This window comes from Caretta caretta, chromosome 4 (genome assembly GCF_965140235.1).
Source record: "Caretta caretta isolate rCarCar2 chromosome 4, rCarCar1.hap1, whole genome shotgun sequence".
Taxonomy (NCBI): domain Eukaryota; kingdom Metazoa; phylum Chordata; order Testudines; family Cheloniidae; genus Caretta; species Caretta caretta.
In genome coordinates, this window is record NC_134209.1 from 63,442,744 (window position 1) to 63,469,646 (window position 26,903).

The following is a 26,903-nucleotide window of genomic DNA, read 5'->3' on the forward strand; positions in this document are numbered from 1 at the left end:
CAGGGCCCAGGAAAGCTGCCCCCGCCCCTGCCCCACCCCGTCCCCTCAGCCCCATCCCTGCTCTGCCTCCACCCTGCCTCTTCCCACCTCTGCTCTGCCCCCGCCCTGCCCCCACTTCCCCCCTTCCCCCCAAACCCTGTCCCCTGAGCTATGCATCCCAGGGGACTGCAGCAGGGGCCGGGGTCGGGCCTGCCCTGCACTCACTGGGCGGCTGGAAGTAGAGTGACCCAGCCCCAGCCCGTTCCACTCCACCGGCTCCCAGCCGTGCCACCGGTGAGCCCTTCCCACCTTCCCCCAAGCCTGGGAGCCGGGGGAGCAGAGCAGAGCAGGCTGGGGCCGGGTCGTTCCACTTCCCACCTACCCATGAGTGCGGGGGCAGGCCCGACCCCTGCTGCCTTCCTGCATTGGCTGCTCCTGCCTCCCAAAGCCCTTGGGCGCAGCCCCCCACCCTGTGGAAGCCTGGGACGCCCACTCCCGCCCCGGAAGCCCACTCCCCCCGCAGGGGGGCTGCATAGCGCACCACAATCTCTAGGGACGGCCCTGGTGTGTGTGTGTAGGTGTTATAGTATGCTCAGTATTGAACGGGAAGAAGGAAGAATGATAAAAGTGAATTTTTCAACCATTAACATTTTGGAGAAGAAAGACTTGTCTCTGAAATATTTTACACAAGGTGGCAATTATGGCATAATTACTTGTGTCCAGTTCAGCATACAGATGGAGATTACTCTGCTGTGCATTGTTTGAGGTAAACATTCACTTTAAAACTGTGGTTACTCCATTTTTCTCAGGTTTCAGAGTAGCAGCCGTGTTAGTCTGTATTCGCAAAAAGAAAAGGAGGACTTGTGGCACCTTAGAGACTAACCAATTTATTTGAGCATGAGCTTTCGTGAGCTACAGCTTATGCTCAAATAAATTGGTTAGTCTCTAAGGTGCCACTGAAGGAGTTAATTATTATGCATTAATTGCTCAGCTCTTGTTTGGTGTGTGTCTTGCTGGTGGAGAAACTAGCCAATTTCCCATGCATATAGTGCACAGTAAATTTGTCACAGATGTTGTACTGAGTTTGCAGGCACATGGACAAACTCCCCTCTTTATGCATTGCAGTCTATAGGCAGAGTGGTGCATAGTATATTTACAGAGCCAGCACCAAGGCAATTATCGTTTGCACTTCACACCAGCACATAATACCTCCTGTATGGCAAAAGTAGAGTTGCAAATAGCTGCACTTTTGGACCCCGGTGGTAATTCACAGCAACTGTCTGATGATAGGTTGCCAGTCCTAAGAGTTCAATGCTTTCCTGGCTGTGGGCAATGCCTCTAACACATCAGGGAGGGGAAATATGGGATCTGATGCTGGCTGATAGACCTTTAAATGCAACTCCATCAACAGATGTTCTTGAAAATGTGGCTGCATTTCGTTGTTACTCTTTAATATCTTTAGTGACTGGTTGGCTCAGTGAACAAGCTGTGTGGACTACTTGTAGGATACTGTATGTGGAGTAATGATCTGGATGTCAGACAAACCTACTGTCCAATGTGGTTTTCTCACTGGTATGATTATGAACTGTGCAAATCCTGAAAATGAACTGAGGTGCACGAAAGGTAGTGCAGACTTCACTTTTTGACAGGAAATGTGCCCAGAAGTAGGGTGCTTATTAGTACCTCAGAAATGTTGGAAGAACAAGCTACTACATTTTTTCAAAGTTGTTTGTGTGGGAATTGTATGTACACATTTTAGTAACATATGACAGGATGTGGGCATGTAACTCCAAACTGACCCCCTTTGCAATATACAACTTGTACACACAATATACAATCTCTCCTCTTTCCCCACCAACTACTCCCATTGTGAATTGTGTTTAATTCTCTTTTAATACATTCGAGTGAAATGTCCATTTTACAAGATACTCATTACCTTTGATGGAGGATAGAAACTATTTCCATACCTGTATGTTTCTCGAGATCTGCAAGAGTGTCCTGGTACATGTTGAGCATCTGTTCACAGTGTGCAATAACATTTTTACGCATATTGTCCCAATGTGGAGCAAGGTCCCCAAGCTCTTTTAGGTCCTGATTCCTGCATCAAAAGGAAAAAAAGATGGCATGAGCCCAAATACAGTATGTTAAGTAGGGCTGTGAAATGATTTAAAAAAATAATCGCGATTAATCGCACTGTGAATAATATAATCCCATTTATTTAAATATTTTTGAATGTTTTCTACATTTTCAAATATTTTGATTTCAATTACAACACAGAAATCAAAGTGTACAGTGCTCACTTTATATTTATTTTTATTACAAGTATTTGCACTGTAAAAAAACAAACAAAATAGTATTTTTCAAGTCACCTAATATAAGTACTGTAGTGCAATCTCTTTATCATGAATGTTCAACTTACAAATGTAGAATTATGTACAAAAAAACCTGCATTCAAAAATAAAACAGTGTAAAATTTTAGAACCCTCAAGTCCACTCAGTCCTACTTCTTGTTCAGCCAATCACTCAGACAAACAACTTTGTTTACATTTGCAGGAGATAATGCTGCCCGCTTCTTTCTTACAGTGTCACCTGAAAGTGAGAACAGGCACTCGCATGGAACTGTTGTAGCGGCTTTGCAAGATATTTATGTGTCAGAAGTGCTAAAGATTCATGGTTCAACCACCATTCCAAGGGACATGCTTCCATTCTCCGACAATGACCAATATCAGCTGCTTCAGGAAGAAGCCCTGCAGTAGGCTGTTAGGAGGACACTTTGAGGTGTCCTCTTAACCCTCAGTAATGAGAGATTGGCTCATGCCCTGAAGCTGAAGAGTTTATATCACTTCCAAAGTGCTTGGCTTTTGGTACTGATTATTATTTATGTAAATATACTCCCCGTAAATGTCAATTTTTTTTTTTGCATTCTGGTAAACACTTGGCCTCTGATATGTTGTGACAATGGGTTCCATAGGCTAATTATTTTTGTATGAAAGAGTATTTCCTTTTACCGGGTTTGGATTTACCACCTTTCAGTTGCATAGGATGTCCCCTTGTTCTTGGATTATCATTGTCCCATTCATTATTCTGTGTACTTTTTATCATATCTCCTCACATTTATCTCTTCTATAATCCCAATCTTTTCAAGTTCTCTTCATATGAGAGTCTTTCCTTGCCCCTAATCCTTCTCATCTCCAGTCTTTGTCTCTATTTCTACTATAATCTCTTTTAAGATGGAGTGACCAAACCAGAGCACAGAATTCCAGATGAGGGTGCGCCACTGACTTCTAAAAGAGCATAATATTTTCCATTTTATTCTTATGCATCCTAATATTCGGTTTGGTGTTTTTAACGATCACTGAGCATCGTATGGAGGTCTTCATTGAGCTCCCCACAATGATAGCTGAGGTGAAAGTCTGTCCTGACTGAAGTCAGGGTTATGTTTGACGTTGACTTTATTGAGGTTAAAATTTCATCCTAGGCTTTTTCATGACTTGATCCAGTTAATTGTAATGTGTATGAATAGTTCAAAATATTCCCTTCAGATGTCATTATTTTGTATGGTCAGTACTGAATATGTTTCCTCTAGAGAACTTTAGGCTTCTAAGCAATTCTCCCATTGTCATAGCCATGGGAATAAGAAAGTGACTTTTGCTATTATTATGGTCATTACAATGGTAGCACACTCTCGACACTATACAAATAGCAAATACATTCATAATAAAGGATATTCTCCATAACTATTTCAGCTACCTTTACTGGTCCCCTAAAACCCTGCATCCACACTAGTAATCATGCATGCATATTTGAAAGTTAAACTTCAGAGTATTAGTCTGGACATGACTTTTGAGCCATGTGGAACAGGGATGCTCAGAGTTTACCTAACCAAGAGCCAGATTGGAAACTTGTCACAAGAGCAAGGGCTACATACTGTTTTACACTGTGGATCAGATTGCAGTCACTCTAAAGTAGTCATATTCATGGATTGCACTGTTAAAATGAGCATAGCCATGTGATTCTTATAAAACTCTGAAAAGTACACTTTAGCCACCTTTGGTGCAGGAGTTCAGAAGGAGAAATGGAGATGTTTGTATGTAGGCACAAAGACGACAGTTCCAAACTAATTTGCATGTAAAGGTGAGGGGCCACTTGAAAAGTCTGCACCTTCTGTCAGGGTGGAAAGGTAGGAAAACCTGCAGTTGAGTTGGAGTCTTGTACACCAGTAACTCTCCCAGGCAATGGTGTCAGCACACCAGTGGCCTAGCCTTTGTTCAGGTTTTTTTTTTAAGGCATCACAGTGAGGGAGAATTTTGAAGGAAGATTCTGAGGTAGCTTTGTGGATGTTTACAAGGAGATCCTCCAAGAGTAAGGGACAGTATGGGAGAAAGCACAAAAGTGGTTGTTTTGAAAATGTAACAAGTGGGCAATGGAAACTGGCATCATGGGCCTATCAGAGGCAGGAGTTTTCATCTTGACAGTGAATGGGAGATGATAGGGTGCAGCTAGGCAGTGAAGGGCCTTGAAAGTGAAGACAAGTATTTTATATTTGCTGTGATTAAGAAGTGGGAGCCAGTAGAGGGATGTGAACAAAGGGGTAACAGTCAAAGAAATGGACTAGAAGAATAATCTTTGCAGCAGCATTCTGCATGGATGTGAGCAGGGCAAGACTGCATTTGTCAGAACTAGAGAGAAGGATGTTGCTGTAACTGAGACATGATGATCAGAGCCTCGATGGGAATTTTAGCTGTGTGGATAGATATGAAAGGTCTTATCTTAGACCTGGTCTACACTACCCCTGCTGGTTGATCTGAGCTACGCAATTTGAGTTACATTAGTAGCATAACTCAAGTCGACATAGCTTAGATCTACTTACTGTGGGATCCACACTACGCTGTGTCGACGGGAGATGCTCTCCTGCCGATATTGCTTCTGCCTCTCATTGAGATGGAGTACAGAAATCAATGAAAGAGCACTCTCCCATCGATTAAGCATGTCTTCACTAGACCCGCTAAATTGATGCCGCTGCATCGATTGCAGCAGTGTCAATTTAGCTCCGTGGTGAAGATAAGCCCTTAGAGATGTTATCCAGAAAGGATCATAGAATCATAGAATATCAGGGTTGGAAGGGACCCCAGAAGGTCATCTAGTCCAACCCCCTGCTTGAAGCAGGACCAATTCCCAGTTAAATCATCCCAGCCAGGGCTTTGTCAAGCCTGACCTTAAAAACCTCTAAGGAAGGAGATTCCACCACCTCCCTAGGTAACGCATTCCAGTGTTTCACCACCCTCTTAGTGAAAAAGTTTTTCCTAATATCCAATCTAAACCTCCCCCACTGCAACTTGAGACCATTACTCCTCGTTCTGTCATCTGCTACCATTGAGAACAGTCTAGAACCATCCTCTCTGGAACCCCCTTTCAGGTAGTTGAAAGCAGCTATCAAATCCCCCCTCATTCTTCTCTTCTGCAGGCTAAACAATCCCAGCTCCCTCAGCCTCTCCTCATAACTCATGTGTTCTAGACCCCTAATCATTTTTGTTGCCCTTCGCTGGACTCTCTCCAATTTATCCACATCCTTCTTGTAGTGTGGGGCCCAAAACTGGACACAGTACTCCCGATGAGGCCTCACCAATGTCGAATAGAGGGGAACGATCACGTCCCTCGATCTGCTCGCTATGCCCCTACTTATACATCCCAAAATGCCATTGGCCTTCTTGGCAACAAGGGCACACTGCTGACTCATATCCAGCTTCTCGTCCACTGTCACCCCTAGGTCCTTTTCCGCAGAACTGCTGCCTAGCCATTCGGTCCCTAGTCTGTAGCGGTGCATTGGATTCTTCCGTCCTAAGTGCAGGACCCTGCACTTATCCTTATTGAACCTCATCAGATTTCTTTTGGCCCAATCCTCCAATTTGTCTAGGTCCTTCTGTATCCTATCCCTCCCCTCCAGCGTATCTACCACTCCTCCCAGTTTAGTATCATCCGCAAATTTGCTGAGAGTGCAATCCACACCATCCTCCAGATCATTTATGAAGATATTGAACAAAACCGGCCCCAGGACCGACCCTTGGGGCACTCCACTTGATACCGGCTGCCAACTAGACATGGAGCCATTGATCACTACCCGTTGAGCCTGACAATCTAGCCAGCTTTCTACCCACCTTATAGTGCATTCATCCAGCCCATACTTCCTTAACTTGCTGACAAGAATACTGTGGGAGACCGTGTCAAAAGCTTTGCTAAAGTCAAGAAACAATACATCCACTGCTTTCCCTTCATCCACAGAACCAGTAATCTCATAAGAGAGCTTTGGATGTAGCCTGGATGTGAGGACCTAGAGAGAGCTCAAAGTTAAAGATGATGCCCAACTTATGGGCCTGAGTGTCAGAAGGATGGTGGTGATGCCCACAGTGATTGAGAAAGGATACGAGGACAATGACTTGGGTGGAGGGGAAGAGTAAGAGCTCTGTTTTAGCCGTGCAGAGCTTGAGTTGATCCAACTACTCTGTAGAGCAGATTCTCAGCTGTTGTAAATTGGTGTAGCTCTATTGACTTTATTGGAGCTACAGCAGTTTACACCACTTGAGAATCTGAACTAATAACTCCACTAGTCATTCTATAAAAAAGGTTTACTGATGCTGTTTGCCTCTCTCTCATAGTGTTATTTGGCTTAACTAATATGTGTAACATGATTTGGGACCTTCAGATAAAATATGCTATGGAAGGGTAAAGTTCTATTATTAAAGGAATAGAAAGACATTTTTAAAGATCGAATGCTACAAATCTTAGCTTATTCTTCTTTGGTTATAAGCCATAGTACTTACAGTCAGTGTCTCTCTCATGCTCTCTCTTTTGTTACTTGAGTCTATTGTCTTGCACCCTCATATGTATTTCTCAGCTAATAACGATAAAGGTGATATTTACAGGTATTTTACCTTCATGAACTATTAGTGATGAGGTTTACAATCCAAATAGACTAGATATAACAGACATCATAACAAAGTATTTTCAACCATAACTCAAAAAGAGAATTGTAATGACTTACCGTCATTGAGCTAGATGGTAGGAGTACAGATGAGAAAAGTTGTAATAAAATCTAAACATCCAAATACTACTTAGTTTATTTTGTGGGGTTTTTTTATTGCTTTCGTTTATGATTAAGGGAAGGAATACTGGCAAAAGCCACTAATATTTAACACTTCCATGCTAAACTCTAGATGTGCATCATGCTTCAGATTTAATTTGATAAGATATCATGAGTCCTGTAGGCCCTAACTATTAGGGGACTTTTTTGCCTTGTACTTATATTCCCCAAAGTTCATTGTCTATACTTAGACACAGTATAATCATCCATGACTTGTTTTTCCTATGTGCTGCTTCCCTGCTGACTTCACATCTCACCAATAATTCCGTATCCAAATACTCATCCTTTGTATTAGCTTACAACCGTAATTTACATCTGAGAGAGAGAGGAGAATAAACATATCTTGTCTGACAAAAAATGTTTTTTTTATTTCTGTTGGTGACTCATACCTTGATACAGAATGTATTTTTAGTATATATACTTAACTCCTTACACAGTCCCTCTACATACATTTCACAATGATATTACTAACCAGCATGACTCTGGTTTTCATTTAAGACCTCGCATGACATTCTTTGGTGAACTAGAATGTACAGACCAGAATCAGGAGATTCCTGTAACCAGCCGCCTTCCAGCTGGCATTAAGAGGCTCTCAGATCATGTTCAGCTATCCACTCATCACAGTCATTTTAGGGTCCCTGCAGTCAGACATGAGTTACAGCAGTTTTGAAACAGATCATACTTGCAATAGCAACTGAATAAACCTTCAGGCAACTCTAGCATTGGGGAAGGGGTACGAGAGGAGAAAAGAAAGGTGGTGGAGCTGAGTCAGACCCAAGGATTGGACCCATAGCCTTTAACAAAATGTAGGTTTTGTAAAATAAAGAAGTTCTTCATAACTTCTTAAGCTAAATCCTATAGCCCTTATTTAGAAAAAAAGTTAAAAAACAAAACAAAACAAGCATTTGGCCCAACATTAATAGACATGTTTATTTTAAGTGCAGTTGAAAACAGCTTTTTTTTTTTTAATTTTTATTTTTTAAAATGCTGACAACCAAAGCACTGCAGTGTTCTGTCAATATATGTGACCCAGAAAGTGAAACTGGCTAGAATCTGACCAGTGTAGTTTCACCATTCAGGTTGAGTAAAAAAGTAAATAGTATAATTAGATAAATGTAAATGAGATAATTTATCTTCATTTTCAAGATCTAAGATGTGATAGGTAACACTGGTAATGAAATTATTTTTTAAAAAAGAACCCAATCCTACTTCCACTGACATCAATGTGAGTTTTGCTGTTGACTTCAGATTTATACCTGTTGAGCAGTGTCCCCAAAAGTAAAACATTAATGATAACTGTGGGATAAACTCAAGTGGCAGGTGGGGAAAAACTACCAAAAGCTATGCTTGTTTGTGTAGGATTGTAAAATGATCTCAATTTCATTCAAGTCAGCCCTCAAAAGAACATACAGGAAAACAGATAATTTGCCAAAGGATTTCCTTTTGGATTTTTAGTGACATGTATGGTTTCCGCAAAACTGCTGAATGTGGCTGCAAGGCTAGTGAATGTAGCTGCAAGGCTGAAGATTAAGTAGTAGAGGAATGCATCCTGATTCAACAGTTGATATCTGTGGGGGAAAAGGGGAAGGATGGTTGTCAGTTAAGCTGTTTGGTTTTTGAACATATATTATGTGTGTATGAATACATATATATTTTTTTCAGAATGTAGTTATGATAATAGTTGGGCTGACACCACTGGAAACTAAAGTACTTGCTATTTCCTGATCTTTGTCCATTACTTTGGCAGTTAGCAGTACTTTGTGAAAATATGTTAACTGCCAGTGAGCTCCTCCTCACCTGTATTAAGGGAGAGAGAATAGCTCAGTTCTCATGTTGATGTATTTATGCCAGATGAACACTTAACAAAAACACCAAAGTAAGCAGCGCCCTTATTTACACAGCTGGTTTTAGTGTTCTTTATTAAGCGTCCATTAGCAACTGGACTGAAACCAGCTCATTTCACATAGACTATGAAATGGTAATGACTTTTGTTATCTAGTAATCATTAAATACCTATTTGAAATATTATATAAAGAATAGATTAGTAGTTTATAAACATTAAATATTAAAAATTTCTAAATTAGGCCTTTTTCTTAAAATTAGGGCAGTCGATTAATCACGATTAACTCAAAAAAATTAATCGTGATTAATCGCACTGTTAAACAATAGAATACAGATTGAAATGTACACTATTAAATTTTTGGAATGTTTTTCTACATTTTCAAATATATTGATTTCTGTAAAAACACAGACTACAAAGTGTACAGTGCTCACTTTATAGTATTATTTTTATTCCAAATGATAAGAAAAACAAATAGTATTTTTAATTCACCTCATACAAGTACTATAGTGCAATCTCTTTATTGTAAAAGTGTAACTTACAAATGTAGATTTTTTTTGTTACATAACTGCACTCAAAACAAAACAATGTAAAACTTTAGAGCCTACAAGTCCACTCAGTCCTACTTCTTGTTCAGCCAATCGCTAAGACAAATAAGTTTGTTTACATTTACTGGCGATAATGCTGTCGTCTTCTTATTTACAATGTCACCAGAAAGTGAGAACAGGCATTTGCATGGCACTTTTGCAAGGTATTTACATGCCAGATATGCTAAATATTCGTATGCCCCTTCATGCTTTGGCCACCATTCCAGAGGACATGCTTCTGTGCTGATGATACTCGTTAAAAAAATAATGCATTAAATAAAGTTGTGACTGAACTCCTTTGGGGAGAATTGAATGTCTCCTGTTCTGTTTTACCCACATTTTGCCATATAGTTCATGTTATAGCAGTCTCGAATGATGACCCAGCACATGTTGTTCATTTTAAGAACACTTTCACTGCAGATTTGACAAAATGCAAAGAAGGTTCCAATGTGAGATGTCTAAAGATAGCTACCGCACTCGACCCAAGGTTTAAGAATCTGAAGTGCCTTCCAAAATCTGAGAAGGACGAGGTTTGGAGCATGCTTTCAGAAGTCTTAAAAGAGCAGCACTCCGATGCAGAACCTACAGAACCCGAACCACCAAAAAAGAAAATCAACCTTTTGCTGGTGGCATCTGACTCATGATGATGAAAATGAACATGCGTTGGTCCGCACTGCTTTGGATTGTTATCGAGCAGAATACATCAACAAGTGTTGCAGTGACACCTCTGATTGCAGTGTAGACATACCCTCTGTTACAAGTAGTGTTGGAAGGATTAGATTTTTTGTCAGTAAATATTGGTAATATCAATTTCACTATACTCAAACCAATGAAAAAAATATCTCCATCAATAATAATCAAAATTTACAGACAGGCAAAGTAAGGAATATGCTGTTTGAGAACCTATTACAGTTTGACCTAAGGAATTTACTTTGTACCTTTTGACATGTGATGCTGATAATTTGTGCTTTAAAGGTTATAAAGCTTTAACTTTTTTAATCTTAATGCTTAGTATCATTACATAATTATTGTCTGCCTCTGCAGAATTTTCTGCAACTGTGAACATTTAAATCAATAAAAAGATAAAAAAAAATGTTTAAACAAACATCATTATCCATCAAAATTATAAAATATAAAAATTCAATTCCACCAAGCTTAATTAAATGGAAAAATCAGAGTTCCCCTACCACATTGTTTCTAGATCACATATATCATCTTTTATGGATAGGTGCATATACCTTTTTCTTTTAGTGTTAGAAAACGTGTAACATTCTATAATTGGATAGTAGATGTCAGTGGGAACTGGATGTATATATCCAAGGATAGAATTTGACCCTTATTTTCTTTACATTAATAGCTGCAAAAAGTGCACATAGAGAGGAACATATGCCCCTCCTTGTGTAAAATTCTGTGTATTAAAGTGAAATACATCACTGTATCTTGCATTTTAAAAGTGTTCTATTAGAGATCTTTGAGTTCCCCCCGTTTTCAGAGTTCTCCAATGGTGACTCGCATTCAATCTCTGCTACTTCAACAATTAAAACAGGGAACTCTGCTTCTCTATCCTCTTCTCAGAAATCCTCCACGAATCAACATGCTTTGAAGGGAAACTACGTATTTCTTTCGCCCACCCTATTTTCTCTCTCTAGATTGGCAGCAAAGAATGTGTTTAGCATTTCATGCCCTCCTGTATTGCTGTATAGTAAAAGTAAGCTTATCTGTAGATAACATTATCACACAACAAACCACAGCATTAGAGACCATTTTAATGCACTGTAACGTTTTTTTGCAGCAAATATGTGCTGCTTTCTGGTGTGATTTTTTTTTAAGGCAGCTCTGAAAATTCCTCCTTGCTTTTTTACAGCATTAACCTTTGCTCCAAAGCTAATTATGAGCAAGAGGACAAAGAGCTACATAATTGTGGTAAATTAGTATCTTGTGTCCTTTGGACTCTAGTAAAAGGGGTTGTCTAAAGACCAGAGGTGCTATTCATTGAAAGCAATCAGTTTAATTTACACAGGACTATTTTTATTCTGTTCTGCCATTTCTCAATAGATAGGTAGAAGACAGGGTTTTCTCCAACCCACTGCTTATCAGAAAAGACATGCATATACATATGCACTAACATCTTTTCAATGACTGCACATTTTGATGCTTTAAAAAATGGACAGAGAAAGTCATTGTCATTATGTTATAGAATTACCTAGAATAAGGTTTTTAAAAGTCCTTAAGTGGGCACACACAGAAATCATGCACAGTACTAAAAAATCATGAAAAATGTCCTCAATGCAGCCTTTTCATTCTACGCCTTCCACTGTGGCTTCAATCTCTTCTGTTCTCAGTGCAATGGCTCAAGTCCCACAGTCTAAATCATCACATGCCAAATTCAAGAACATTAATACCAATTCCCAAAAGATTGAAGAGATGCTTAGAATCTCCAAAAAACAAAAACAAAAAAGAAGAAAAAAAAGACAAATTATCAGTTTCTCTATCACACTTGAATATTAAAAAGAGAACATAGAAAAACACATGGTTTCAGAACAGGGTCTAAACTTCACCAGTATTCTGTGACATTCGAAGAAAGAATTAAGATAACAGACAAATGGATTATGAAATATTTATTTTATTGGCTACTATATACATTTGTACAAGAAAAGTGTACTGAAGATAGAAGAGAACAGATGTGCCTAATGCAGAAGGACAGCCTGATTGTGCTATCTTTGTACACTGGAAAGAGGGCTCAAGAAAAGTTCAGCACTTCATTATTGTAATTTGCTTATGGACTGTGACCATAAACACTAAGGGCCAAATTTATCCTTGGCATAAGTGGGTGCAACTCCCTTTTAGTCAAGGTTAAATTTGGTTCCCAGGGATTAACAGATCCTAGTGGTAAACTTGTGAAACATATGCCGAAAAAGCTTCTATTGTAGTATCCTCATTCTCTCGCCATTTTGATTTACTATCAGCACAAGCTATGTTTCACTTTTGCAGAATTGTACCGTGTAGCTGCTGACATTTTTTGCAGAATTTACCATACTTAACTGAACTTATCTGCAATCAAGTTTGAAAAAACTTATTTGCTTTTTTTACAAGAAAGATGGACAAAAGCAGAAACAAACATCAATTTCCTTCATACCCTAGCCAAAATCTGCCAGAAAACACCACCACAAAGCAGAACAAACACACACCACAAACTGGAAACCCACCATAAAACCATACAAAAAATATGAAACTGAAGTCATTTCCTGGTGTACAACACAGAAACACATTCTTAATAATCATCACCACAGAGCTTCAAACAGGAAAGCAGATGGTCAGGGATGAATCCCCTAAAGTTATTAAAAAAAAAAAAAGGTCTCTATTGGCAGGGCCTGTTGAACCCTCCTTGCTGAGTGACTTGAGTAGAATCATCCTCCAACCTCAGAACCGGACTGGACTTCAGAGCGATAGCAAAGATCTGACCTTAAGCCCCTGAGAGCAACTCCCTTCCCCTCCAGATTTAAGGTACCTGAAGCCCCATAAAGGGATTAACACTTGAGGGAGGGGAGGATAAGTTAAGTGAAAGGTTAGGTTGAAGTGGGAAGATCTAGGTTAAGAGATAACAGTTAAAGTGAAGCCAGTTTTGAAGAAAATATTATTTAAAATTTTCAGAAGACCCCACATTTTTTGACTGGTTCGATGTGAGCAGCAATGACAGCAAAACATTCTACCAATGATTTTGCCACCAGTGCTTTTGATGTCAATATCAATCTAAAGTTTTCATTTTTTTTTTAAAGTAATTTTCTAGGCTCTTTCCTTTTAGAGAAATCCTTCAAAACATAAACCACTGTTATGGCTGAAAGTTTGTCCGGGTGATTTACCCTAGAAATCAGTTATTCATCCATTTACAGTGTGGCCACGCCCCCCAGCTGCTATCCCACCAGCATCATAGATAGGGCCTTACCAAATTCAGGACCCTACCAAATTCAGGGCCCATTTTGGTCAATTTCACTGTCATAGGATTTTAAAAATAGTAAATTTCATGGTTTCAGATATTTAAATCTGAAATTTCACAGTATTGTTAACCGTGGGGTTCCCAACCAAAATGGGGTAGTGGGGGGTTCACTATTGTAGGGGGCTCTCAGTATGGCCACCCTTACTTCTGTGCTGCTGCCTTCAGAGCTGAGCAGCCAGAGGGCAGCTGCTGGCCAGGCACCCAGCTCCGAAGGCAGCACCACCGCCAGCAGCAGCGCAGAAGGAAGGATGCAATACCACACCGTGCCCTGCCACACTCACTTCTGTGCCGTTGCTGGCAACAGTGCTGACTTCAGAGCTGGACTCCCAGCCAGCAGCTGCAGAGCTTCCTGCAGTCAGGGGAGAGTCCTGCAGATGATGGATGTGACCGGGCCTTGGGAGTGGCCCATGCAGAGGAAGGGGAAGTCTTGTCCCTCCCCAGCCTGTCCAGGACTAACAGCTGGAGCCTGGTGCTTGGGAGCCAAAGGGGCCTTGTACAGGCTGTGTGTGTGTGGAGGGGAGTGGTGGCCAGGGCACCCCACTGACCACAGGACCCAGGCAGTCGCTCACTCGCCCACCTGTAAGGCCAGCCCGAAAGGGACACCCCCTCCCATACCATGCCATCTCACTTCTGCGCTGCTGTTGGCAGTGTCACTCCTTTCAAAGCTGGGCTCCTGGCCAGCAGCTGCCACTCTCTGGACACTCAACTCTGTGAAATCGGGTTTCCCCTTCAACAGCCAGATTTCACAGGGGAGATTAGATTTCATGGTCTGTGATGCATTTTTCACAGTCATGAATTTGGTAGGGCCCTAATCATGGAAGCCACTGGCTGCCAGTATTCCTACCCCAGGTTGCCGCTCTTTTTGCCCCCCATTCTGCCAAAGTATAGTGAATTTTACACACACACACACACACACACACACACACACTTTCTACTAAGTTTCAACAGCTACCCTAGTAGCAACATTGAAACTGTCAGTACCTGCCCCAGCCCCGGAGCAACTGCAACTTCTGTAAATTTGTCACTGGGAAGATGATGAACAGGAGAGGGAAGCAGAGGCATGGATATCTCCTGTATGTGCTTCTGGGGAGATGTGCCACTCGGAGAGAAGACTGGGGCAGCAGATTTTTTCTACCTCTACGCTCCTGTGACCAGCAGGTGTGGACTAGAATTCTTCTTCTTCCGAGGAAGGTTGATGAAATTTATTTATTCAGCTTTGGCAGGCACGCAGATGGGCGCCAGATAAGACAGACATACTTCTATTATTTACTCTTCCAATGTCACTTTCTTATTTTAATAAGAGTACTAAATTATAGTTAAAATGTAAACACCTGTTATTTTATGTTGTTATAGCCTCACCCAAGAAGCTCATTATTACAATACAATACTTCCTACTTCTGTAATGGTTTGGTAATGTTAATGCACAAGAAACAATATAGGTGAAATAATCCCTTACTATTTTGACCAATGAAAATTAGGAAAGCAATTGAACTGTGCAGCCAGAGTAACTTGATTTCAACACTTTATGTAAAAAACAAAAAACCAAACCAAACCCAGAACACTTGTATTCCCAAACAGGGACAGGCTATCCATTTTATAAATGCATAAACAATATTAAAGAGTAGAATCAAATACTATAATAATTCATCTAAGCTTTATATCACACCCTCATAATTGTATCTGAAGAAAATCATAGAAATGTTGGACTGGAAGGGATATCTAGTTCAATTCTCTGCCTAGATATTGTCTAGACCATTCCTGACAGGTATTTGTCTAACCTCTTCTTAAAAACCTCCAATGATAAGATTCCACAACCTCCCTTGGTAACTTGTTCCAGTGCTTAACTACCCTTACAGTAAGGAAGTTTGTTCTCATGTATAACCTAAATCACCCTTGCTGCATTTTAAGCCCTTTACTTCTTGTCCTATTCTCAGTGGCTAGGGAGAACAATGTATCACCCTCCTCTTTATAACAACCTTTTACCAACTTGAAAACTTATGTCCCTCTTAAGTCTTCTCTTTGCCAAACTAAAGAAACAATTTTTTCAATCTTTCCTCATGCGTCATGTTTTCTAGACCTTTCATTATTTTTGTTTCTCTCCCTCTGGACTTTCCCCAATTTGTCCTCATCTTTCCTGAAGTGTGGTGCCCAGAATTGGACACAGTACACCAGCTGAGGCCTTATGACTGCTGAGTAGACTGCTGCTAATACACCCCAGAATGATGTTTGCTTTTTTTGCAACGGTGTTACATTGTTGACTCACATTTAGTTTGTGATCCACTATAACCCCCAGATCCTCTTCTGCAGTATCCATCCTAGGCAATCATTTACCATTTTGTATGTGTGCCACTGATTATTCCTTCCAAAGTGTAGTACGTTGCATTTGTCCTTATTGAATTTCATCCTGTTTATTTGAGACCATTTCTCCAGTTTGTCAAGATCGGTTTGACTTCTAGGACAGGAATGCTGTCCTCCAAAATGTTTGCAACCCCTCCTAGCTTGGTATTGTCCAAAAACTTTATAAATGTATACATTAAGTCATTATCCAAAGTATTTATGAAGATATTGTATAGAACTGGACCAAGGACAGATCCCTGCAGGACCCCACTCAATATCCTCTTCCAGCTTGACTGAACTATTGATAACCACTGTCTGAGTTGGCTTTTCCAGCCAGTTGTGCATCCACCTTATAGTAGGTTCATCTAGGCTATATTTCTCTAGTTTGTTTATGAGATGATCATGTGAGATAATATCAAAAGCTTTACTAAAGTCAAGATATATCACATCTATTGCTTCCCCCCCTATTTACAAGACTTGTTACCACATCAAAGGAGGATACTAGGCTGGTCTGACACGATTTGTTCTTGACAAATCCACTGTATCACTTAATTTTCTTCTACGTACTGATTATTTGTTCCACTGTTTTTCTGGGTATCAAAGTTAAGATGACTTGCCTATAATTCCCTGGTTGTCCTCATTCCTCTTTTTTATAGATGGGTACTATATTTGACCTTTTCCAGTCCTCTGGGATCTCTCCTGTCTTCCCCAAGTTCTCAACAATAATTGCTAAAGGCTCAGAGATCTCTTCAGCCAGTTCCTTAAGTGTTCTGTGGTCCTATCCACTTGAAAACCTGTCTAAGTAATGCTTGTTCTTTTCCCCTTTTTAGCCTCAGATCCTATCCCAGTTACACTCATGTTTCACTATATTAGTCATCCAATCACTACTAACCTTTCTGGTGAAAACTGAAACAAAAAAGACATTTAACACTTTGTTCATTGCTGTATTTTCCATTATTGTCTTTGCCACCTTATTGTGTAATGGGTTGATCCTATCCTTGGTCTTCCTCTTGCTTCTCTTGTATTTATAAAATGTTCTTCATGTCCTTAGGTAGTCTAATCTAATTTTTTGCCTTGACCTTTCTCATTTGTCCATACAAGCTTGTGTTGTTTTATTTATGTTCATAATTTGACCTAGTTTCCACTTTTTCTAGGACTCTTTTTTTGAGTTTCAGGTTTGTTGAAGATCTCCTGATTAAGCCAGGGTGAATACCTTCAGTATGACTAAGGGCTGGATCCACCACTGCTGACAAGAGGAGTTTTGCCATTGACTTCAGGAGGTATTGTAGGATGATTCTGGCCCTCACATGCTGCTCCAGTAGCATATAGGGGGTGCAGTGGAGTTCCAAAAGACCATGGTGAAAATTCTTCCACTGCAGGAGCTGCATAGAACCTATGTATGTAGCCCGAGATCCCCCCACCTTGCAAGCCCCACTGAAGTCATGCTAGGGAGCGAAGAGGATGGATTGTGGCTATGGTGTTGTTACTTGGCATCTATGACAGGTTTCAGAGGAACAGCCGTGTTAGTCTGTATTCGCAAAAAGAAAAGGAGTACTTGTGGCACCTTAGAGACTAACCAATTTATTTGAGCATGAGCTTTCGTGAGCTACAGCTCACAGGTGAGCTGTAGCTCACGAAAGCTCATGCTCAAATAAATTGGTTAGTCTCTAAGGTGCCACAAGTACTCCTTTTCTTTTTGGCATCTATGGAAATTCTGTGCAGCAGTGCAGCCCATGGGCATCCACGGACAGGCAGCTGTCTCAGCCCTGACAGCAGCCAAGAATCTGGGTGCCACAAAAGTGGATTAATGCCACCTTTGGCTCCTGCCCACATTTCCCTGCACTGTGTTTTCTGTTATGCTCCTGGGAGGTCCTTTTTGATTAGATAGGTACATTAATATAAGAAGATTGTACAAAGCACAACATTTGAAACCTGGCACACTTTTAACTAACAAATATAAATTAATTATAGGAAAGTGATATATATATTCGCTACTCCTACACTTAATTCCAACTGCGTTGCATCTTATTGCTTGTGTTGTAGTAATCTGCACCACTGATGCTGCTAGGCATAAAGCCAAGCTCTCTAAAGAGCAGTTCACACCATGTCATGTGTTATTGTGATTATAAAATGTTAATTATTCAAAATATTTGTATTATTAATCAAACATTGATTCTCAGAAGATCAGAGCCATGACTGTATTTGGCACAACTCACTGCTCAGAAATTTATAGTCACTAGCCTCTTAGAATTTCTGAGAAACGAATTGTGTTGATTACTGTCATAGCTATGAATTATCAGCCAATGAGATCATCATATTTCCTTACTCATTTCATAAAATATTTTAGTTTACCTTCACCAACAATCATGTATATTACCTCAACTAAAAAATAATGCCTAAGAAAAGATATTAACAGTCTTTATTTTGTAATTTTGTTATCCTTACCTTCTCATATCCTCCTTTATGTGCAGATTGATCAATTCCTTGGGAACATGGAAAGAAAGAGTGCTCTCAGACATCTGTTCTCGGATATGCAGCCACTTGTTGTCAGAAGTGGGAAATCTATATAACTTACAGATTGGGTTTTTTAACACTGTAGAAAAGAAGAAATGATGGCACTGCTTAATTGTGGCTATATGTTTCTTTCAGAAGCGACTACAATGGTTTAGTCCACAAAGGTAACGTTATTTCTCTGTCCTCCTGTATTTCCAAACTTAAGTCCAAAGATAAATGTATTATTCATTAAAAGCATAGCACTGAAGGCTGCACTACCCAGTGCAGTAGATAATTAAATTCTACCTAGTACAGTAGGTATCTGGTACATTTATCATTACCGCTGCAGTAAGAATGCAAGCTCAAGCTCTCTAGCACATATTCATGGGACAAAAGTAAAAAAGCAACTTAACTGATGTGAAATCTCATGCTAAGAGCTGGTAACATTATCTGTAACCATCTGCAAGGTGTGTTATTGAACTCTCAGGCTTCCATACAGTTGAAACCATATAGGGCAGATGCAGCATATCCCAAAACGATTTAGATATTATGGTATATCCTTCCCTAGATACACATACACAAAGGTCATTAACACAAACAGGTGTTGCATATGCATTTTAAGAGGAAAATATGCCTCCCTGATATGTCACTGCAATCTAGCACCCTGCAGAACTGTATGTAACAATCTGGGCTCAATCCTGCAAGGCGCTGAGCACTCTGTCCCTAATCCAGAAAAGGTATTACTCTTGTGCTTAAATTCTTTGTCATGGAGTGCCAAGGTCTCAGCACCTTGCACTTTTAAGCCTAAGAACAGCATGTTTTTTCTCTCAGATCTGCTGCACAGTCATATTTTCATCAAAATTGCACAATGATGCTCTATAATGAGCCTGTGCAATTCCTGTGCTCTCCTTATCTCTGCCCTTGAGCCCTTTTCCTGTGCTCTACCGATTCTCCAGAAGAAGTACACAGGGGAAACCTAGAAAAGATACCTTTTCTTTTACTTCCTAGATAAGCTTACTGGGAGATAAATGTTTGTCATTAAAACACACACACACACACACACATCAGCTGCTTTTTAATTCAGAATGACTTTAGACTGCAATCTGAACCCTCCAACAATATCTCTCCATCAAGTTACTAATCTTTTCACATTACTGGTAAAAGCTGTGTTGGATCAGCCTCTCATCAATCCTGACACTCACTATTGTATAGTTCAAAGAAATGCATTACGTGTGATCACTTTGAAGAAACTGTTGCTCTTAAAAGCACATCAACAAGTGGAACTTGCAACCTACATTACAACTCACTACTGTGAGAAGTGCTCTCTCCCATTATTGCCTATGTACACTGATTCATGCAACATGAATAACACAGCTATAATTAACAAAGGCCAAACCATCAATGATTCACAAATGCACTTTTAAAAAAATCAGACTTGTTATGAAAATTAAAAAAAAAAACACTCCAGAAAAGGACTGAGATAAAAACAATAAAACTAGAGGATTTACATAAAAGAGATGTTTCAGAGGAACAGCCGTGTTAGTCTGTATTCGCAAAAAGAAAAGGAGTACTTGTGGCACCTTAGAGACTAACCAATTTATTTGAGCATGAGCTTTCGTGAGAAGTGAGCTGTGGCTCACGAAAGCTCATGCTCAAATAAATTGGTTAGTCTCTAAGGTGCCACAAGTACTCCTTTTCTTTTCATAAAAGAGATGATTACTGGTAGGCAAAGTTACAACTCACTTCATAAAGAACCAATATTGCTCATGCTCATTTTTAAACAGCTCTTGTTTATTTCCAGGAACTGCCCTTTTTCTCTGGTTTTGAAGAAATTTCATGAAACTACTCTTCTTCCATGTAAAACTTAAGACCTCCAAGGTATCAACCTCTTTTTTATTAATAAGAAATTTACTTCTAAACTAAATTATTTAATATTAACAAAGAATAATTTTTAAAAGCAAACATAATAATTCTTAATGATGTTTAGCACAGATGAACAGCAGCATTTTTCGTCTACAGATCTCAAAGTACCTATACAAAAGTGATCAGGCATTATTGTTTTCATTTTACAGGTGAAGGAAACTGAGACATGGACGTTAAATGACTTGTCCAAGGTCACAAAGTATTTCTTTTCTAGTGCCTTATCCACTGTGATAGACGTCTGGGATTCAGAAGGATATATTCAAAATATCACTTGGTTCAAACATAATGAAACATTTCCTATTTTTTCTCTTTTGTTGTGACTTTAAGTTCATGAAAGATGTTTTATTGACAGCACTGAAGTCCTGTCTTAATCCATAGAACTGGCACTACACAGCAGTGTAAGATATCCCAATGTTCCTTAACCAAGACATGGAGTGACAAGCTTCAGACTTGAAAGGATAGTTCATATGTGTGGCTGATTCTGTTTTTTGCCAATGAGCAGAAAGCTGCCAACATGTTTGTCAACTCTAGTGCTTACTGTAATGTAGGAATCTGTTCACTATGAGTACATTTCAGATGCTAAACTAGGCATGAAAAGCTCTATACCATATTTAGCTTTATGGGGCATCCCATCCCTGTGTAACTTTTTGAATATTTGAAACATTTTCAAGAAAGAACCTGTAAATTTGCACTCACAACATGTAATAACTCACATTTGCCTGTGCAAACACAATGCACACTTAACTGCTATATCTGTGCATACAAATACTGTTTGTGTTTGCAAACACAGGAATCTGTATGTGCAATAATGCCAAAAAACTTTATAAAAGGGCCACCTTGAAAATTTGGCTCTAGAGTTTTTCTTTTTGCATTTAACCAGAGTATAGGCAACACAAAAACTAGTGAACAATTGTTGCTGTTGTATTGTCATCCTAGAAGTGTCTCCAGTGCTGACAAATGGCCAAAACTGCTATCCGCAAGCAGGGCCATCCTTCCCTATATGCAAAGCACGCAGCTGCGTAGGGCACCAGGAAATTTGGGTCACCTGTTGCTCCAACCCCTGGTCTGGCTCTTCCCCAGGCCCACACCCCTGCTCTGCCCCAGCCCCGTCCCTTCCCCGCCCCCACTCCCCTGAAGATTGCAGCCAGGCCCGACCCTGCACTCACCGCATGGTAAGTGGAGCGACCTGGCCCCAGCCTGCTCCGCTTCCCTGGTTCCCAGCCGCGCCGCCGGCGAGTGCTGGGGGGCGGTTACCCCTCTCCCCAAGCCTGGGAGCCAGGGAAGCAGAGCAGGCTGGTGTCAGGTCACTCCACTTCCCACAGGAAGTGGCCAGCCCCCGTCCCTCATGGAGGCCTGGGGCCAGCCCCTGCCACTCCTCCCCATGGAGGCCTGGGGCCCCATACCCCCCCACCCTGGGGGGGGGGCTGCATAGGGCACCAAAAACAGGGACGGCCCTGTCCGCAAGCTCAAGAGAAGCATTTCAATTGAAAACTCTGGATCATATCTTGCAAACCTTTGCTCAATACAGGAGTCAAGTAGTCTTATTTGCAGCTTTGTCAACTCTTGTGATTTCTTTGAGAATTTTCAGATATTTGGAATTTTTCTTAAAGCCCCAGCTCTTGGAGTTAGGTGATTATGTAACAATCTTGCTCTTTTTTTTTTTTGGTTGCTTTGTTTTTTTAAGTTTCTAGACCTCATGGTTAGGGAGAAAAGCTTAGAAAACTTTAAAGGCTGAAAGCCAGAAGACAAATTAAAAGCACCCCAAATTTATTATTGTTTAAATCTCATTATTTTTAAGACAGTCTCATGATTTTGAGGGGGTGTGCCTCATGACTTTTGAACGTTTGGCCTTGACAGCAATGCATTTAGCTTTTCTAACATACGGAGTAAAGGTTTGCCCAATCCAAAACTCCCTACATTTATAAAACTGTGAAATTTATGTAAAGAGAGACTTGCTTATGTACGAACTTTCAAAACATTTCACTGAGCAAAATGGAAAAAGTTCTCTTTTAAAAGTGCATCTACATGTGGAAGCCAGGAAATCACTGCTATGTATTTAACAACCTGCATTTTCTGACATTCTCACTGTAAATGTAAAGACCTCAGTATTTTCTGTTCCTTGGAAATCATTTACTTCTCCACATGCTATTCTTCACCCCCCACTTCAAATAAAACTTAAAAAACAAAAAGTGAACATTATTTCTTGTTTGAACTTCTGTTCACTGTCTATTGAAGATCAAAGCAAACTACCGTCATGTTGTAAATTCTCATACTGTTGCTATTTGTGGATTTTTCTCTCTAGAATAAAAGCAAGTATACATATTATTTCAGAAAAAAATAACTTCAGTTTTGTTCATTTTTATTAGATTTCAGTTACTTTTCTCCTCTTTCACACCTTTACTTGAAAAACATGGGAGAAAATTATTTTAATTTCCAGTATTATAAATGGATAAGTGAATTTCTAATAGTATAAATGAAGTCTTGAGATAAAAATGGAATAATAATGAGGCTCTATGAGATATGACATTCATTCACATCACTCAAGAAGTGCTTCACAACTCACTTGAGGTCTGTGAGTTTCATGTATTAAGATCCAGTCTTGAGATGAATGCCAATGTCCTACTATGCCTACTACCACTACTACTTTTTTTTTTTAAGTTTCATAGTTTCCCTGCCATGATAAACAACTCAAGACAGAGTCTCAAAAATTGATACTGTAATACACATATATAGGTACACACACAGGATATTACTCCTGGGGGAATTTCGTGCCACTGTGCAATGCAGAATTTGCGCAGAATTAATGTTCTGCACAGAATTTCATATTTTTCCCCGCAGAATTGGGGCTGCAGAGCTGCTGGTGTCCAGTAGGGGCCACTAGACTCTGCAGAGCCCAGCTCTCCAGCTCAAAGTGAGCAGAGCGCCCAGCAGCTCTGGCTGCCTGACTTGATCCTCATGAGCCCAGGGACAGGACAGGGCCTGGGAGACCCAGCTCTGGCAAAGGGTGAGGAAGGGCAGGGCCACACCACTTCCCCTGGTGGGACAGTAAAGAAGCTGACTGGAGGGAGGCTGCAGGTGTCTGTGATGGGGGGGGGGGTTCCCCACAGCTGGGCTCTGAGGGGAGAGGAGTGAGGGTGTCTGGGCTCTGGGAGTGCCCCACGGCTGGGCTGTGGGAAGAGAGGGGGTGAGTGTCTGGGTTCTGGGGGGCCACACATAGCACCTTCCAGCTGGAACTGGATCGTCGTATGGGGTTTCTTTAACTCTGTACTCCTGGGGGAATCTTTTTTGTTGTTGTCTGTATTGTTGACATACATTTTGAAATAAATTACCAAAGTAACTGAAACTGGAGTGTTATTTTGACAAATAAAATATGCGGAATTTAAAAATATTGTGCACAGAATTTTTAATTTTTTTGGTGCAGAATTCCCCAAGGAGTAAGTATATACAGTGTAGTATACATACACCAGAAAGAGAGACACTGTTATACACATTTACACATACAGAAAGAGAGAGAAAGCGTGAGGTATATAGAGAACATACATATGGGGAGAGAGACAGAGAGAGATTCATATAAACCCAGATTTGTCGAGGTGATATCTATGTAATAAATTATAGAGCCATGTGATAAACTAATTTATCATGCATCTCTGATTCATAGGTAAAGTTCAGGTCACGTTACGAATCTCTCCCAGCCCCTAATCTCCCCCAAGTAGCTTCAATTAAAAAAAAAATAAAAAAAAAAATCAAGCAACCAGAAAAATATTTTCCATTCTCCCCCAATATGTGGGTTTCTCCCCCTCAAAACAAAACAAAACAAAAAAAAAACCACCAGAGGCCCAGGATGGGCAAGACTCCTTACTGGATCTGTAACAGGTTTTTTATACATAAAAATGTCAGTTTTAAAATCCTGTATCTCAGAGTCATGCAGAACTAAAAATAGCAGCTTTACACGGTTACAGAGAGGCTTCCCATAATGGTTTCAAAGTTCACAAGAAGTATATTGTGATATTTTAAATATAAGGAAAAGTTATTTCAAGTCATTTTTAGAGATTTCTATGATGCCCTGTGAGACCTGAGCACTTGGACTCATGGTAAATAAGGCTTTACAGGTTTTTAAAAAACATATTTCTATCTGTAATGTATGTGGTGCAAAAAGAATACATGCTGGTGTGGTGTGTTTAGGGTGACCTGCATAGCTTTTTTTGTGGCTTTGTTACTGCTGAGGGATGTAAACTCCTACATTCAGGCTGATAACACTTTTAGAGCACTCCACTGCATCATGTAATCTCTCTTGGTATAATGAGAAAGAGAGCGAAATGGGCTGAGCATACAGACACTTCAAACCAAAGTCTGAAGTGAGCTCCGGAGCAGTTTCTGAACTCAGAATGCCCTGCCAGCAGCCCCTTCCTTTTAAAATCACAGAACTTTCAAGACAATCTCAGATAACATTGTATAAACAGTGGGAGAGGTGTACTCAGGAGTCAAATAATGTGTGTGCAATTATAACTACTTTATAGTCATTAACACAACACCATACGTTGCAAAAAACGGTGGGCCTCATCCAATGCTCACTGAAGTCAGTTGATGAAGTGAGCTGAAACTCACGAAAGCTTATGCACAAATAAATTTGTTAGTCTCTAAGGTGCCACAAGTCCTCCTTTTCTTTTTGCGGATACAGACTAACACGGCTGATACTCTGAAACCTGAAGTCAACTGGAGTCTTTCCACTGACTTCAATAGGCATTGGATTGGGCTCCAAATGTGAGAGTAATTCAGCAGAGAACCACTAAGTCTTACTTTTCAGGGCCAGTTTCTGCAAATCCTTCAAGTAGTCAACTGGACTCTACTCCAGCGAGTGAAGAAAGCTTCCAGAAGCAGGGATTTCAGGAAAACACTTTAAATCTCTAGTAGTTCTGAAACTCTTCAAAACTGGTGTTATTGTATAGCAGCACTTTGTCTTGGAATCAAATAGAAATCTACTCAAAATGCATTACAATATATACATAAAAGAATTAAAAACATCTTGTTGTTTGAACTGCTAAAATGCCCTTTGAACATCTTTTGTAGTTTGCTTTTATTAAACATTCATTGGCTGGTGCTTATATAGATGCAAATGTTAAACTTCAAATGAACATTAAATGGGGCACAACATTTTAAAAGTGCTCTGTTCAAAATCCTTGTATGCATGAGATTTCGGTGGTTTACCCTAAGTTCTCGCACTAAAAAAGATAACCTAATTATTTAAAGAATTGTTGATGTTATAACACATACCTGCATTTAATAGAGGTACGCTGTCTTTACCACTTATGCCTTCAGGTGCTGTACATTCACACACCAATGCACACTACAAAAGAAAAGATGTAACACTTTGAAAGGAAACATAACCAAAAATGGAATTTTTCAGAAGTTGCTGCAAAGAAACAGCTAAAACAGCTAAATATGAATGGCTTTGGGCAAAATATTTGTGATAAGCTATATTTCCAACCCTACCTGTTTTGTACAGCAATTTTATTTTTAATTACTAATTTTCTTTTTCCCTGTACAACTCAGTTGTAATATTTAATAATAGGTCGTAACACTGGAGTCTCTGTACAGAAGACAGCAAAACACGAAGGATTGTCCCAAAATGCTGTAGACAGAACTTTCCAACAGGACAATAGCAGAGTATAAAACAATTTTTGACAAGTTATATAATTTCAAAGGAATTTCTTTCAAGAGTTGCTCTCAAAATCACAGCAGACAGGCAGTATTATTTAGTACAAAAGCTATTTTAAATGAGGGTTGGGCGGAAAGGGCGGGAATTTTTTTTTTTTTACTGTCCTCTTTCCTCACTTGATGATTTCATCTCTTAGCACTACTTACTTTTACATAATCTTCTAAACCATTTTTAATGGTTCCTCTTCTGGCTTCACACTCATGTATAATTCTGAGCTCTAATGTTTTAAGAAAGCTGTATTTTTAAATATTGTCAGCTGTTTTTTTTTTCTCCTTTCAAAGGCAGCACACCAACTTCTGTTGTGTTCTTGTATTTCTTTTAGGTCTAAATCCTAAACAACATACAGACAGACAAAGCATATAGCTATGCTTTGCATCATTCTGTTTAGTGCAGAATAAGATAGAAGGAATCTTTCCTTCATGTTTTGGAAAGGCTGACAAAGTACTTTTTAGCTTCTACTGCAACAGTAAGGCAGCCACAGCCTCTGGTGGCTGCTGCCATGCCCCCTTTCCACAGGGAGGTGTGAGAGAGGAAAAACAGATTTATATAGCAGCAGATATTCTGCTCTCATCTGTGCCTCTTCCATAGCCTTCCCAGCCTTGGCCCTATCTGCCCCCCATGCTCTCTAGTGCAAGGGGAACCCCTATGAATCAAAGCTCTGTACCATGCAAGGAATTCTGTCCTTCTGCACAGCAGAACCACATGGGTTACACTGGCAGGAGACGGTCTGCAGCCAAGGAATCAGTGATTAGTATAATAAATTCTTGTTCAAGGTGACTTTTAGTATTTCCCCCCTCTATTTTGGGCTGACCTTGCACTTAGTAAAATGTTCAGGGCTTACTAGCATCAGGACAGAAATCTCTACTAATACTAGTAATTCCTCACCCTACTCTGAA

The 26,903-nt window shown here is 40.0% G+C and overlaps 1 protein-coding gene across 9 annotated transcripts in view; it reads right to left on the reverse strand.

The window, feature by feature from the left end:
* The window catches only part of INPP4B (inositol polyphosphate-4-phosphatase type II B), a 476,089-nt gene that overhangs the window by 142,805 nt on the left and 306,381 nt on the right, over positions 1 to 26,903 (reverse strand). For all 9 annotated transcript variants that reach the window (XM_048847033.2, XM_048847031.2, XM_048847032.2 and 6 more), the window contains 3 exons: positions 25,563 to 25,635; positions 18,321 to 18,468; positions 1,947 to 2,077 (listed from right to left, as the gene is read on the reverse strand). In XM_048847033.2, the coding sequence (XP_048702990.2) occupies positions 1,947 to 2,077; positions 18,321 to 18,468; positions 25,563 to 25,635 (352 nt within the window). The remainder of the gene's footprint in view (positions 1 to 1,946; positions 2,078 to 18,320; positions 18,469 to 25,562; positions 25,636 to 26,903) is intronic.